Here is a 16,166-nt window from a genome sequence, read left to right on the forward strand (position 1 = left end):
GTGAGTGACGCATGTTTCTTTCTGTCCTGCTTTCTGTCCTATTGTGCCTGCCTGGTCTGCAGTCTTTGTGACTGTCTGCCTGTGCTTTTGTTTTGTACTTTGCCTGATTACTTGTCATGTCTCTCTCCGTCCTGTGCCTGCCTTCTTTCCCTTGTTTATCTTTACTCCTAAATTGGCCATAGAGAGTGCAAAAATCGCTCTGAGCTATTGTGTTCTTCCAGCTGGGGGAACGCAGGGAGCCATCCCGGTCAGGAGAACATGCAGTGATTATTGCTAGCAGCATTAGCCTCTGGCAATAATCACATGAAAAACCTGACATGCTGGTTGTACCCAAGCTGATTGATTGATCAACTTGGGTACAATCAGCCTGCCCATACATGGTTCAAATCTCGGCCTGTTCATCAGGATTTGAACCATCTATAGCTGGCTTTATTCTCTTGTCCTGCCTCTCTACTTCCTGTCTGCCCTGTCCTATTATTTCTACCTGTCTCCTCTGCTTCTCTGCTTGCTCACTTGTCTTGCATCTCCACTTCCCCTCCTTTCCTCTGCCTCCCTTCATCTGGGCTTTAGGTTTGTCTTTATGGCTGCCTTTAAGTCCGATCACCAAATCTCTGCATGTTCTGTCCTTTCAGATTACCAAACCTCCTGATTTGCCTCAGTCTGCCTGCTTGCTTGCCCTGTACTCATTGCTTGCCCTGTACTCATTGCTTGCCCTGTACTCATTGCTTGCCCTGTACTCATTGCTTGCCCTGTACTCATTGCTTGCCCTGTACTCATTGCTTGCCCTGTACTCATTGCCTGCCCTGTACTCATTGCCTGCCCTGTACTCATTGCTTGCCCTGTACTCATTGCTTGCCCTGTACTCATTGCTTGCCCTGTACTCATTGCTTGCCCTGTACTCATTGCTTGCCCTGTACTCATTGCTTGCCCTGTACTCATTGCTTGCCCTGTACTCATTGCTTGCCCTGTACTCATTGCTTGCCCTGTACTCATTGCTTGCCCTGTACTCATTGCTTGCCCTGTACTCATTGCTTGCCCTGTACTCATTGCTTGCCCTGTACTCATTGCTTGCCCTGTACTCATTGCTTGCCCTGTACTCATTGCCTGCCCTGTACTCATTGCCTGCCCTGTACTCATTGCCTGCAGCATGTTTGACAGAAGTCGATCTTTAGACAACAACAGACAAGTTGAAAGCTTTTGTCAATCAGGGGCTACAGCTGCTGATTAATGTATTCTGACTGTGCCAATGTCCCAATTGGGGGGGGGGATTCCTCCATCCACCTTGTTAATGTGGATTGAGGAATCCAATTTTGTTTTTGTTTTTGTTTTTTTCATTTAGACCGCTAGCTGTACACTGCTATATTTTCCTTTTCAGCCTGCAGGCTGAATAAGAAAAAATCAATTAAGTCTCCCATTCATGCTAAACAGTGTAAATGGAGGTATCTTTACTGCCGTCCACTGTATTTAGCAGCCACAGCACCTGGTGCTTCCTGAATACCCGAACAGCGATTGTAACTGGTAGGATGCTGTAGCCATTTGGCTGGTAATTTTCCACCCAGCTCCGTTGATTGATTAAATTGACGTTTTTCAAACACGGTGGTATTTGCAGGGGCACCCATGGCTCAAATTTGGGTTGATTCCTGTTGAATCTGCTGACATTCGAGCCATTACATTATCAGGGCAAGGAATAGATAATGTTTCTTGTACCTCCCAGTAGAGATGCACCGAAATTGCGGGCCTAATTATATCATTTCGGCACTTTGCCGATAGAGAAAAAGGTGCCAATAATGGCGCTGAAAGCGCACTCTTTTTTGCTGTGGTTTTAAACTGGTGTGTTTTTTCATAGATCATGTGACTCAAAAACCACATAAAAAAACGTAACACGGGTGCATTATTGATGCGTTCTTGCTGCGTTTTTAATACATTTCAACGGGGAGGTGCGCGTTTTTGGTGCGGTATTTTCAACTGACTAAAAACGCAGCAAGCAAGATTTTCAACACCACAACGGAAGTGCAACGGACCAGTGTGTAGACATACATAGAACTTAAAGGAATGCATTTTTTCTTGAGCTTTTCTTGCGCTAAAAGTGCTGATAATGGCCGACAATCTATTCATATTCATTTAAATTCATGATAATAAATAAAAAGTCGAATATAATACAGTTTTATATATAAAAATATATACATTTTTTAGAAACTGTCATTTTCGGTTTCGACCAAGTGCATCCTGAATTTTCGGTTTCGCCACCAAATTTTCCTTTCGGTGTACTTCTACCTCTCAGACTATGAAATGCTGAACAGATGTTTTTGGCTGCTCTGTTCCAGTAGAATATGATGTTCCCTCCTCTCTGTGGAGGTGATATCGGAGCGGAGAATCTGAGCAAATGAGTGCCAGTCACTGCTGAATATTGGGGGCTAGGTAGATGGAAGGGGGCCTCCCTTTCCCTTTTCCCCTGGTCACACCATTGGCACAGTCTGGGCTTGTATTCTGTATGTCCTGATGTAATTCTCCAGTTCTGATTTGCCTTGGAGGCCATTGGCGCTCATTCTCTTGGGTTTTGTAATCTTTGGAGATAGGCCTGTTTGTAGTCTGCATTTCTGTTTGATTGTACTTGTTTCCTTTTCTTGAGCCCCCTCCCAACCTGTTCACAGTATAAGTACTCTGCTTTTCCTTTCATTTGTGTTCCTTACTCTGTCTGCAATGCTTCAGGTTCCTATTCCTCTATGGTCAATGTATATACAGAACATTCAGAGATTTTTTCCACAATGTCTATTTGCAGCTTAGATGTTTTCTTCCGATGGATATTTGACAAGACCCTGGATGGTCCCTTCAGGCTGGAGTAAGTATGAGCTACGCCAACATTTCCAGCATTTTGTATATAGCCTTTCCGTTCTATTCAATATATTACAGAATGAGACTGAGAGCTATTATCCTGCCAGTAACACGCTTTGTGTTCTCTGGTAAATACAATCACTCACTGTATTGTATTTTTAAAGGAGCAGTATTGTCACCCTTGGACAGGAAGGACTACAGAATAACCCCTTCTCCTAATCCACATAACATAAGAGGTGGTAAGAGACAAAAAAAGGTCCTATGTGCCGCACATCACTGCAAGACCCTAGGGATATGATTAAGCATTGGGGGTGGAGTGGAAACCTATCCACAGGATCTTAGTGATGTGTGGCGCATAGGACCCCTTTGTCTCTTGCATCATTGGAGTTGGAATGAGCTCTGTCCTTGCCAGCGGTGTTCTACAGGAGAGATACATGTCAGATAAAAGGCATCCTCTGCAACAAAAATATAATTTTTGGTTGCAATACTAATTGCCTAATTTCTTATAAAGGAATGCAGACCATGCAATTTTCCTCATTAGAACAGCAAGTGCATCAGCTGATTAGTAACGACAAAGTCACTCCCATTCAGATTCACTTTGCACAAAACAAACAGCTATTTCTTCTGAGCAGAAACAGGTAGGAATCTGCAACATGGTTCATAAAATCTCTGCAATGTACATTGTTCACCCAGAGAGGTTTTATTTTTCTCAACACAAGTGGAGTTTCAAAAGATAAGGGAAAGTCTTCCAAAAGGTAGACCTGTTCTGTGACTGCTCTCTAAGGTGTGAATTCTGTTGAGTTTGCTGTTGCATCCAAGACGAGCAAAAAATAAACTGATAGGAGTTGTAACCCATCCCCACTCTATCCAAAACCAAATCCCCCCCAAAAAAAAAAAAAAAGTTGTCTTTACATACAGACTCCTATAGATCCTGGAATGGATCCTAAAAAAAATCACCTGGCTACACAGCTATGTTGCTATGATATATAACATTCTGTACAGGTATGTGAACCTTTTGCATATATTTTTAGCAAGCAAAATGTTTCCCAATAATTATTTTTCCATTTCAGGTGTGTATTTCTTCCTGACCAGGGGGCTTTCTTTGTCAACTACGTTATCGCATCGGCCTTTATCGGGAACGGGCTGGAGTTAATGAGGCTTCCAGGGCTGATCTTGTACACCATACGCATGATTATGGCCAAATCTGCTGCGGAAAGGCAGAACATTAAAGAGGTACAACATAGTATCCGATGTGAAAGACACAGGATAAACCAAATATGAGAGAAAAATTGGGCATTATCCATTAATCTGCCACAAAAATATCTCTTTTGTAAAAACAATAGTTTTTAATAGGAAATTTTAATGGTTTGGGGTTCAAAAGTTTGTAAAGTTTGTAAGGGCATGGCAACTGATGTTTTTACATCTGATTGAAATCTCAGTCAGTGCTGAATATTTTGAAGATGGGCGATTTTTTCAACAGGAGGGTAAGGAGGAAACTAAAACACTGTGAAAAGGCGCCTAAATCTGTATCTGCTGGTTTGAGAAATCAAATACCCAATACATATTAATACTTTTCTTTTCTAGTTTTGGATTAAAATAAAAATGATTTTCTTTAGTAGCTTAAGGGAAGGCTAGAACCTGTTAGATTTTTATTTACGTGTCCCTGTTGCAGATTTTTATTTACGTGTCCCCGTTGCAGATTTTTATTTACGTGTCCCTGTTGAAGATTTTTCTTCCTGTCTGGTGAAACCATTGTTAGTAGAACAGGATGTAAGGGTGAATCCCTATAAAGCTGGCCACAGACAGTTGACAATTCAACCAGCTGAGATTTGATTTGTATCTAAAAAACTTTTTTCGATCAGCAGCTGATCAGTCTATCCTGAATACAATGTCCATGTTTCTGGGGGGAGGGGGCTGTTGGGGGTGGGGGGTGGTATACCTCCATCCACCTCATCTGTGTGGATCGAGCAATCTGTTAGTTTTTAAGATTCAGTCCACTGGCTGAATGAAAAAAAAAAAAAGCTAGCCATCCATGTCCAGCTTTACTATGCCCCCCAGGTAGCAGTTAAAAACCAGACAGGGTCTACCCCAATTTTCCAAAGTTTGGGATTTGAGGGAAGTTCTAAGCTTAATCCAGAATCATTATCATAAAGTCCCTGGATGGCTGCCTCCCTCCTTATTATATTAGCTACCCTCGTATATCTATTTTATATCTATGTTCCATGGTGTGTCCCGCCCCCCCCCCCTTTTTTTTTCTTTTTACTCCTCTTATGTGTATCCTCTCGTCGATGTAGTATTGAGACATTTGTTTATGGACCAATGTTTGAGCTGTACTAGGTTTATGGAATATTACATGCTCATTTGCAAAACCTGAAACAAAAAGTACATTTGTGGGACTTTATATCTATATACCTCTAAAAGTAATAACACAAATGTTTATAACAATTCTAAATTTATTCAAATATCAAGAAGACAACAAATACACTCAAACATTATTTCTAAAAACAACCCAGTTGTTGGTCACATGTTCATACATGTATTCAAAAACAATCATCTAGAGATTCTTCCTAGGATTTGCCACTGGAGGTGTCCTAGATGCCTAAGGGGTGAGGTTGACGCTTTCCGCGGGAATACCGCTTCCTCAGGACCTCTTTAGCTTTTCTTATATCTCACATATGACACAAAACAAAACATCATTAAAGCTGTAATTGAACAAAATGTTGTAATTAGTGATCATAAACAACACAAATTTACACGATTACAATAAAAAAAGATATAAGTTCAAGTAACAGAGGAGCAGCAAACACATAATAAAGCATTAAATATACCTTAATATAACTATACATATCACATGATATGTAATGAAGGGCAATGCTGTTTACTCTGATGTATGGTCCTGGGTGGCCCGTGGGGGAAGGCGAAGCACACCACCCTCACAGACGATGGATAACCATCCAGTCAGTGAATAAACTGCTGACTTTGGAAGAAGGGGAATAATAGTTAATTAGAATGGTTTTTATAATAGAATCTACATATATACCTATGTACATAAGCCCATACATCATGTTTATGGGCTAGGTATGTGGTCAAAGATTATGCCTGATAATTACCTTTAATTATTCTTTGAGACGCACAACCAGCATTAGTGCACATACAAAGACAGGAGGATTAGATGGCCGCTCCACCAGGAGCATTAACCACACTGATGAATAACATAGAGACCCTGAAGTGTTAAAAAAGGGGAAAGATGGAAGGGGGGGGGGGGCTATAAGCTCATACCCCTCCAATGTTGTAGCTCAATGAGTAAAAACAGATGTAAAAAACATCCATGAAGAACACTGCACTTATCATATAAAAATGTCTTAAAGATACAGTAGTTGCTTTAAGATAAGACAAGGGGGAAGAAAACTTTTTACGCAAGTTACCTTATTTAGCCTTGTTGTGCTACCTAATGCGTCGCGTGTTCTGTCTCCAAGACCACCAAAGAGACTGTGGCCAGGCTACACACAAGAATAAATACCATCTGGGTGGAAGCTCCACCTACACAGTGACGCCAATCACACACTCTGGGTTCAGGTTAATCGATAGGGGGGGCACGAAATGTGTGGGCGGGTTCCTCCCCACCTCCTCTGTCCTAGGCTGAGGGTGTTTCAGCGTGGACTATGGCCCCTGGCCAGAAACCAGGACACAACCTGTTCACTTCCGGCCAAGGAACCGTAAGTGACGAAAAACCGAAAGTGACGCGACGATGCTGCGTCATATCTGGTATTTGTCTAGAGAGGAAAAACAAGGGGAAGTAACCCGGAAGCTGCATGGACAGGCAAGCACTGCCTTAGCTACTGAAACCCACAGACTGTCAATCAGCCCTTAATACAAAGGACCAAAGAAAACATTTGCAAAGCCTGCTCTATTGTTGGCCACCCACACAATATTCACAAGCTATACTTTGTTTTTATGTCTCACATGTTTTATCTGATGCTGTACGTCATTGTGTGTTACCGTTTTTTGATCTTTTCTTGTATTGCTTAATATACAATTATAAAAAAAAAAACAGACAGGGGTTCTAATTTTTTCTTACTCTATCCAAAAACTAGAAAAATGTTTTTGGCTTAACATACACATTTTAAGCCCGTGAGGAATAGTTCTTGTTCCCCACAGAAAGCCATTAGACCTCATGGTTTACCCTGCTTTTTGGGAGAGTGGAAATAATAAAATGGTTCCTGTGTGATCTTCTCTTAGTGTTGTTTTTTCCATCATTTGTTTTTCTGCTGGTTGAACACAATGGAAAGGTTTCTGTTTTTTCTTAGTTTGATATTTCATTGCTTGTGAGTGTGATTGACACATCTTCTCTCTTAGAACCAGGCTTATGAATTTCAGTTCGGTGCGATGTACGCTGGGATGCTTTGTGTTTTCACAGTTGTCATGGCTTACAGCATCACGTGCCCCATTATTATGCCTTTTGGTAAGTAACAGTTTTTAGAGGTCTTTAGGGCTGGATGAATCCCATGACTCAAGTAGTCAAATCACAGCAAATATTTAAATGCTCTTTGTTCCCTGGTTCCTAGATGAGCCAATCTCCTAGGTGTGGATTCCAATGTGCACTGTCTTGCTGCACCTGCTGTATAAAGCCACCATAGATTTTTTTTGAATATCAGTCAGTTCAGCAGGGACCAACCGAGATTCAATCTATCTATGGGGCAGGCTGGTTGTATTGAAGTCAATCGATCGATTGTAGTACAACCAGCCTGTTGGGGGTTTTCCAAATGTTTATTGCCGTTTAGTGTTGCCAACCTACCAGATTGAAATTTACTGCCATAAGAACCAAAATTTACTAGCACAGCCAAGTTTTTACTGCCGTTTTCAAGTTACAAAATTACAGTTTAAGTGCAAATTTCAGTATTTAGGCTACAAACAAGTACGTTATGCACTTAGCCATGTGATTTAAGGTAAATGTTAAGGCAAAAAAGATTTTTATTTTATTTTCAATATAGTCAGTATAGTAAGCTCAGGGACAGGACTCAGGAGGGCAAGAAATTAGAATGGGCAGCACAAACACATGAAACTGACTCCCACAGTGTCACTGTCAGCAGTGTGCAGCAGAGGTGGGGGACTCAAGTCACGGACTTGACTTAAGTGACCAGTTTGAGGACTTGAGACTTGCTTGACTAAAATTCACATAGCAACATGGGACAAGGAGTCATAAGGGAGAGAAAAAAGAAAAAAAAATTTGTTTTTTAAAAAAAAAAAAAAAAAGGGGGGATAAGGCACTTGCAACAGGGGGGGGGGGCAGGATGGGATAGCAGCATACAGTACTCATCTGCGGTGCCGTCAGGCAGTGCGGTATCCTCTGGGAGCACATCAGGGGGGATCATCCACAGGCTTCCTGAAGCTCCAACCAGGCAATTAGTGCTTCAGGGTAATCAAAGAAGTGAACCCGGTCTTCCCCCTCTACTGGGAGCCTGGCGGGATACATCATAGCGTATATCAGGTGTTTGACACGTAGTCTGCGTTTCGCCTCAGTAAAACTTTTACGCCTCCGCTGGACTTCAGCGGAGAAATCCGGGAAAATTGCCACAGTGCCATTACCTATAGGGATATTGCCTTTTACTTTCGCCAGACGGAGGATGGCATCACTGTCACGGAAGTTTAGAAACTTAGCAATGAAGGTTCTAGGAGGTGCCCCCTGGGGAGGCGGACGGCCTGCCAGTCTATGTGCTCGTTCCACCACAAACGTGGGAGAGAAGGACTCCCTACCATAAGTGCGGATCAGGAGTTGTTCAAGGTAGGTGGTGGGGTCATTACCTTCAGAGCCCTCAGGAAGACCTATAAAGCGCAGGTTACAGCGGCGCAGGCGGTTTTCCATGTCGTCCTGCTTCTGCAGCATGAGAGCCACTTGCCGCTGCAGGCCGTCCGTGGAGTGTTGTAAGGGCGGCAGAGAGTCCTCCATATCACTGATTCTGCGCTCCGTCTCCGTCACCCGCTCCCGCAAATGGCGCAGATCTTGACGAATAAGGGAGATGTCCACCTTCACCTCGTCTATCTTAGAGGTGAGTGTTGCTTGGCAGGCTGAAATGGCTTTGAGTACCGTCGCTGTATCTGCTCCCGCCACATCGCTCGCCGGCGTGTGAGGAGCGGCGCCATCTTGGGTGGAGGCTTCCCCCGCCTGGCGGCGGAATTTGTCAATTTTTTGCCGCAGTGGATGGATTTTTCGGTGGTGACATGGCCAATGGGTGCCCGCGGATCCCCGTTGCAGACTAGGGTGACTTTCGCTGTTATCGGGTTGCAGGATATTAGAGAAAGGATACAAAGCCGACGGAGCTCCCGCTACTCACAGCCTACAGCATGTCGCGCCAGGCCACGCCCCTCGCTTGACTAAAATTAATAAAAGACTCGACTTGACTTTGACTTGGTATTCATGACTTGAGACTTGACTTTGACTTGAGACATATGACTCGAAATGACTTTACTTTTTTAAGATATTAAATATTTGCATTTTCTCAAGATGTGTTAAAGCAAAATGAATGTGCCTGTTATGTTTCTGACACCACAGTCACTTTAAACACCTCAGTGTGTTCTGATTTTTAGGACACTGGCTGTTTAACAGTGGAAATACTTAACATTTTTTAGTGACTGTGGTGTTGAAACATGACCGGATGAAGGATTTTGAGCTGTTTGGGCATTCAAAGTGTTTCTTTAATATGCCAAGAAAAAAGCACTAAGCAGTTTTGTTAATGTTGAAAATAAAATAAAACAAAACCTTTCCTGACCACTGACTTTTAACTGATTTAAAGGTGAAAATTGGGGTAGATCAGGATTTTGACTTGATTTGTGACTTGACCAAAATAAATGACTTGATTGCTTGATTTCTAGCAGGGACTTGACTTGATTAGCTTGCTTTTCGCCACTGTAACTTGGGACTTGCTTGAGACTTGAAGGTTAAGACTTGAGACTTGCTTGTGACTTGCACATGTGTGACTTACTCCCATGTCTGGTGTGCAGCAGCTTGGATGATGATGACACCTCACTGACATATTCCCTCCTGAGTCACAGTGACAGTCACTCTCCATGCCAGATAGTCCACTCCAGTCCAAACAGCACTGACATCCCACTTCCGGCTTGCCTTACTCCCATCCTGCAGACCCGCACACGAGGCTCCGGCCTCTCAGCTCGGTACCTTTGCACCATGACCTCACACAACCTGCTCACGCACCACTTCTGCCAGACCCACCCCAGCCATCACCATTTGAACACAGTGTAGCAAGCACTCTGATGGTCTTGGCTGGCCCCAGGACCAGAACTGCCCATGCGCATTTCCGAGCCGAGCGTCACAGACATATTTTTTACTAGCAACCTTTTCCTGTTACTGGCAGGAGAAAAGTGCCCTTTTTTTACTGGCTGCCAGTAAAAATGCTGATGGTTGGCAAGACTGCTGCTGTTGGCTGTTGCCGCTAGCAGTGATCAGGGTATTCTGCCGACATGGAAGGCTCCCTGCCAGCAGAAAACAATAGTGCTGCGGGAAGGAATCCCCCATCAACACAGTTGAACAATTTTCTTTCCTGCAACCTGTGGTTGGTATGGCCTGCCTAATGTGGATGGAAATAGCTCACTTGTAGCCATGCTGTTACCCAGGTGCAAGAGCATGTTTAGGAGAAAGGGAAAGATCATTGTCTCCCTATACTAGAAAGTGCCTAAACAAAGACCTTCATGGCAGGTTCACCACAGATTCTTTTAATGAAAGCTGCAGATTTAAATTTACTGAAAACTACTTTAGAAATGACATTAACATGGTAAAGCTTATATGGGATTTAGTTTATTGGCTTTACATATACTGCAGCAGTGTTTTTCAGATAGTGCTTCTCTAACATTCCTTTTTTGGTGTGACCAGGTCTAATATACATGCTGCTTAAACATCTGGTGGATCGATACAATCTATTCTATGCCTATCTGCCCACCAAACTGGACAGGAAGATCCACTTCGCAGCTGTCAATCAGTCCCTGGCTGCCCCCATATTGTGTATCATGTGGTTGTTTTTCTTCTCTCTCCTTCGGATGGGTAAGTGGCATTCTGACAAGAGTTTATTTGGTTGTGTCACTAAGGTAATATGCAAACACAGCTGATCAATTGCGATTGCATGTCCTAAAAGCACTCTTCCCTGCAGCAAAACATCTGTAAGATGTTTCTGAGAGCAAAGACCACTCCTCGATTACTTGGACAGCTTACTAGTTCCAGAACTATCACAGCAGATTGAGGAAGAACTGCAGAACTTAGTCACCCTCACTGGCTCCAATCTAGTGCATGGAGGCACCGAATTACAGCTTCCATCTGATGTTTTTCACACAGGCATTTTGGTTCAGGACAGAAGCACTTTGCTGAGCACTATTCATATTAGGGATCGACCGATCATTGGCAAGGCTGATATATCGAGGGCCAATATTGACTTTTGCCGATATATCTGTATCGGCCCCGGAACTGGCCGATATTGCCGATATTCTAAATATTGCTCATGTAAGGGTAAAATGATGTCACATGGCATAATTCCATTTAGAAATGTTATTGAATATGCCACTCACATATGTACAAATGAAAGATATAAGCAATGAAGTGATGTCATGACATCACTTCCAGGTACTGGCGCCAGATTAAAAATATTAACAGCATTCAAAACAGCCAAACTTGGCGTTTTGAATGCTTTTAAGTGCAGAGGAGGGGTTTGGGGTCTTTTAGACCCCCAGGTCCCTCCACAACAGTACCTGTCAGGTTAAAAAAAAAAAAAAGTGTATGAAAATATCAGCCGATACCGATATGCAATGGCCAAAATATCGGTATCGGCAACGAAATACCGATATTGGTCGATCACTAATTCATATACAAACAGACACATTACAATGTGATTGCAATCCTATCTGAGAATAAAGATACCTATGGTTTATGGACTTCCCTCTAACAGCCAGTAAATAAAACACTTCCTTCACTCAGCTTTATTATAGCTGTCAGTGATGTGGGTGAAGACTACCATTGACTACCAATGATGATAAAAAAAAAAAGGGGGAGAGGGGCACACAGGTGACAAGTTATTCTGGGTGTTGCTGTATGAGATAAGCTAGTTTGCATATTAGCGGCCCTCAGAAACTAGGAAACAAGATTGGGAATTGTTTATATATTGAGAACAAAGCAGTGTGTCAGTATATATTATAGACAAGCTTTTGCTTAGGTTGAAGCTTTTCTTTAGTTGTTGCAGATCAAACCTAAAAAATCAACAGAATTACATTCATCCATCTATCTCACTGGTTGCCTTTTTCATGTAGTCATCCTGAAATTGTCTATGTACAGTAGTTTATCATACCAGTGTTTTCTATAGTTATGTCTTTTTGTTCTTTTCAGGTTTGAATGCCCACACTCTGTTCACACTGGTCATCCTCCTCCTGACCATTCTGGTCTCCATCTTATATTCTTGTTTTGGCTGCTTCAAACATCTCAGCCCACACAATTACAAGGTGAGGACATCTCAGAGTATACTGATAAAATTTGTTGTTATAGCCACTGGCAGGAATCACTGTTTTCTCCCAGCGGGCACAGCCCCCCCCCCCCCCCCCCCCATGCCTTCACGGGAGGGATTCCCCTATCAACAGCGATCCTCTTTCCTGCAACCTTCTCAGCGGAGTATGAAAGAACACCAGTGTGATAGATACAAAGAAATAGTATTTATTAAAGCTGAACTTCAGACAAATTCCCCTCTCTCCCCCCACTAAAGTACTCCACCCATATGTCCCTCTAGCTTGGTCTTTCTCAACCAGAATTTAGTGGAACCATAGGCTTCCTCCAAAGGTTGCTAGGGTTCCCTTATGCAATGAGCGATATCGGTCTCTCAGGTATGTTGCGTCTGACACAATGATCTTTTTAGCTATCTGTAAGAAGGGCTTACTGACCACTAATGTAAGGAGCATTCTTCTCACTGACCACCAATGTAAGGAAGTCCTCTCTACTGACCACCATCTAAGGGTACCATTCTTCACTGGTCATAAATCCAAAAGAGCCATTTTTCACTAGCAAGCAATCTAATGGGCATGTCACTCACTACCAGTGTGAATAAGCACTTCCCTGACCACCAATATAAGGGTTCACTTTTCCATTGACCTCTAATTTGAGGAAGCACTACTAATTTTCCTGGTTTGCACATCTTTTCTGTTCATTGTTGTTTGCTCCATAGGGTAGCCCTGAGTGTCAACTCCATGAAGTACACCACATTCTTTGTTCTTTCATTTATTTATTATATCTACATCTTACCATTATTGATATAGTCCTATAAGTTATTTCAGGGGTTCCTTACTGTTGAAAAGGTTCAGAAAGGCTGCTCTAAGTACTTCCCCCCAACTAGATTTAAAAGATAATAGTTTAAAAAAAAGCAAAATGCCCTATTTACTTATCCAAATCCATGGTCAGATGATGTGCCAGCTCCCCAAGCCTTCTATGATCTGAACTGTATGGTAGGGGGGTCCTTTTTTTAGGTCATCACAACAAAAGGCAGCCACAAAACTGGATGGCAACGAGTCTGAACCGGCTGTTCCACGGCACCCAGGTCTGTGCAGAGGCGCGGGTGACATCACATCGGACGGCTGAGGAGGCAGGAAAAGCGCACGTTCAGAGCATGCATGCTCCTTCATCAGGCTCACCTGCTCCGAACGCGCATTTTTTTGCCGCCTCAGCTGTCGGATGTGACGTCACCCGTGCCTCTGCAAACATCAACGCTGACCGAAGACGCTGACAGCCATCAGCACACTGTCCCAGCAGCATCCATCCCTCACCAGTTGAGAGACTTTGCAGATGACCTGTTATACCCACCATGCCGGCATATTGTTGACCTCTGTGAGTGTACTATTTCTTCTTACCCCTAAACTTTGTATGCTACACTCAGTGGGCAAAGCTTTCTTGTTTCTGAAGGGAACTAGAAAGGCTTGGATAGTGTATTATATTCAGGTAAAATGGTAATAATTCTTAAACAGAAGAATTCCTATGACTCAAGTTTTTTTTTTTTTTTTAACTTTTTTTATTGTCACATGCGAAAAATTATACAGTAACATACGAAAATTTACATAGTTGTACATACGTTCAATATACCAGAGGAAATAGAGTATCAAAACTTCTGCATATAACCACCAATTAACATATTTGTATAACACAAGTGGAAAAATATCCACTAAACACAAAAAAAAAAAAAAATTAACCACAGATAAAATAAAGCCAAAAACTGTACCAGAGTGATGAAGCCCCCTCCCCCAGCCGACCTTAAATTTCCTGTTTTAATAGCACCTCCTATCAAACCAATGCTGATAGAATAGGACCACATTGCCCAACTGCTTAAGAGTTTAGAATCTTCCCATGTTCTATTTACGAGTTTTCGGCAACTGTATCAGGAGAGTCCACCCACCTATACCATATCTTCCTAAATTTCTTTGGGCATCCTCTAGCTTGATATGTCATCTCATAAAGTGTCATATCATAGTTATCCAGTTTTTTTCCAAGCTAGCAATTCAAGAGTAGTACGTACGTATCCAGTTTATTGCTATAACTTTTCTGACATAAAAGTGTAAGAGCCTCAAGAAAAGCTTGGTTGCCGTATCCATTGTTTCATCTTCCAGAAACCCTAAAAGACAAACCAAAGAACTGCATATATTTGGCAAATCAAAGGTATCATAGATAAATTCAGTAACTTTTGACCACAAGGGTCTAATTTTAGAACACTCCCATACCATATGTATAAATGATCCCCTACCGGTTTGACATTTACGACACCTATCTGTATTCCTTTTCCTTATCTTAAAGAGGCGCTGTGGTGTATAGTACATTTCATGTACTATCATTTTGTCCCTGGAAGGAATAACCATGCTTACATAACTATCAAGGACCTCCTCGGTCAGATCAGGCACTATATCCAACCACTGTTCCTGTGCTTTCTGACATTACCTATTATCCTTGGAAGCTAGTATTGAATTATAATTAGAAAAACCAGCTTGGTATGCTCTGGCCGCAACAAAAGCACTTCCAGTTTAGAATTATTAAGAGACAAGGTACCTGAATCATATTGGGCCAGTGCAGCATGTTTAGGTTGCGCATACTGAAAGTGCCAGGAGCCCGGTATACGCCATTCCACCTGCAGTTGAGCGAAGGATTTAAGTTTGCCTGCCTCAAATAACTAATGAGCATATTTTACTCCATATTGTGCCCACTGAGGCCCGTCAAGTATCTTTATAGAATTCCCCTAAATTAGGATTAATCTAGAGTGGAGCATTTGGAGATAGAGGCATGGTAGTATTAGTGACCTGCTGCATATTTTAAGAGTCCTTTTGGAGACTGCCAATACTTCCATACCCCCCTTCTGAAGGCTCTACCCCGTATGATTTGGCCACAGCTGCTTCAACAGCCAATGCTGTGTTATTTAGCAGGTGTCCAACTCAATTTCATCGCGGGCCGCATCCCCATTATGGGCGCCCTCAGAGGGCCAGTTCTATCTGTAGCCCACCACTATCAGAAGTCAACAGCCCCCACCCTCTCATCCCTTGCATCACAGTGTATCCCCTTTACCATTTGCTGCTGCTGGGAAGAAGCTGGAGGCAGAGCTGGGAACAGCAACTGCAGTGTCTGGAGGAGGGCTGGAGTCAGCTGCCGGAGCCTGCTGAATGCTAAGACCAGTGGAGGTGGAGAGGAGGGGGTGCTGCAGCTGCACAGAGAGGTGCAGGATCTGTAGGAGGAGTTGTGTCCTCCTCTCTGCTGCCAACTGCTAAGTTGGGGGGTCCTCTCTGCAGCTATAGGGGGAAGCACAGGATCTGGCAGAGGAGATCTGTCCTCTCTGTTGCCATCTGCTGAGACAAGGTGGGGGCAGAGATGAGGGAGATGCAGCAGCTGCAGGAGAGGTGTAAGGGCCACATGAAATGGCCTGGAGGGCCATATTCGCCGCACGGGGCTTGTGTTTGACACCTGTGAGCTAAGAAAACATTCTCCAATGCACATACACCAACTGTGAAGCGAGGCAGTACAATCGTAAATCCGCCTCTTATCACCGATAATTGTAATATGTTAAGGGACACCCTGGAGGTTTTGATCCCCATAAAAACTCAAGTTTAGGAGGGTTATTAGGTACCTAAAAAGAAATCCATACCTAAACTATTTTTTTTTCCCAAAACACTTTTTTATTGAAAGTTTTCTTCGTTTTCCAAACAACAAGAAAATAAAACACAAAACTATATACCATAAATAGGTCTCATCACAGTGTGCAAGAAACTAAACTATAGTTAAAGTGTATATTAATACGAACTGTGATCTTTTATTTACTACCTTT

At 42.8% G+C, this 16,166-nt stretch overlaps 1 protein-coding gene across 1 annotated transcript in view; it reads left to right on the forward strand.

The window, feature by feature from the left end:
* TMEM63A (transmembrane protein 63A) overlaps nt 1–16,166 on the forward strand; it is a 129,301-nt gene that overhangs the window by 105,163 nt on the left and 7,972 nt on the right. The window contains exons 17-21 of the mRNA XM_082252075.1: nt 2,780–2,839; nt 3,903–4,065; nt 7,189–7,294; nt 10,718–10,885; nt 12,215–12,327. Coding sequence (XP_082108201.1) covers nt 2,780–2,839; nt 3,903–4,065; nt 7,189–7,294; nt 10,718–10,885; nt 12,215–12,327 — 610 coding nt within the window. The remainder of the gene's footprint in view (nt 1–2,779; nt 2,840–3,902; nt 4,066–7,188; nt 7,295–10,717; nt 10,886–12,214; nt 12,328–16,166) is intronic.

The sequence above is a fragment of the Pelophylax lessonae genome (assembly GCF_965119305.1).
Source record: "Pelophylax lessonae genome assembly, chromosome: 3".
NCBI lineage: Eukaryota > Metazoa > Chordata > Amphibia > Anura > Ranidae > Pelophylax > Pelophylax lessonae.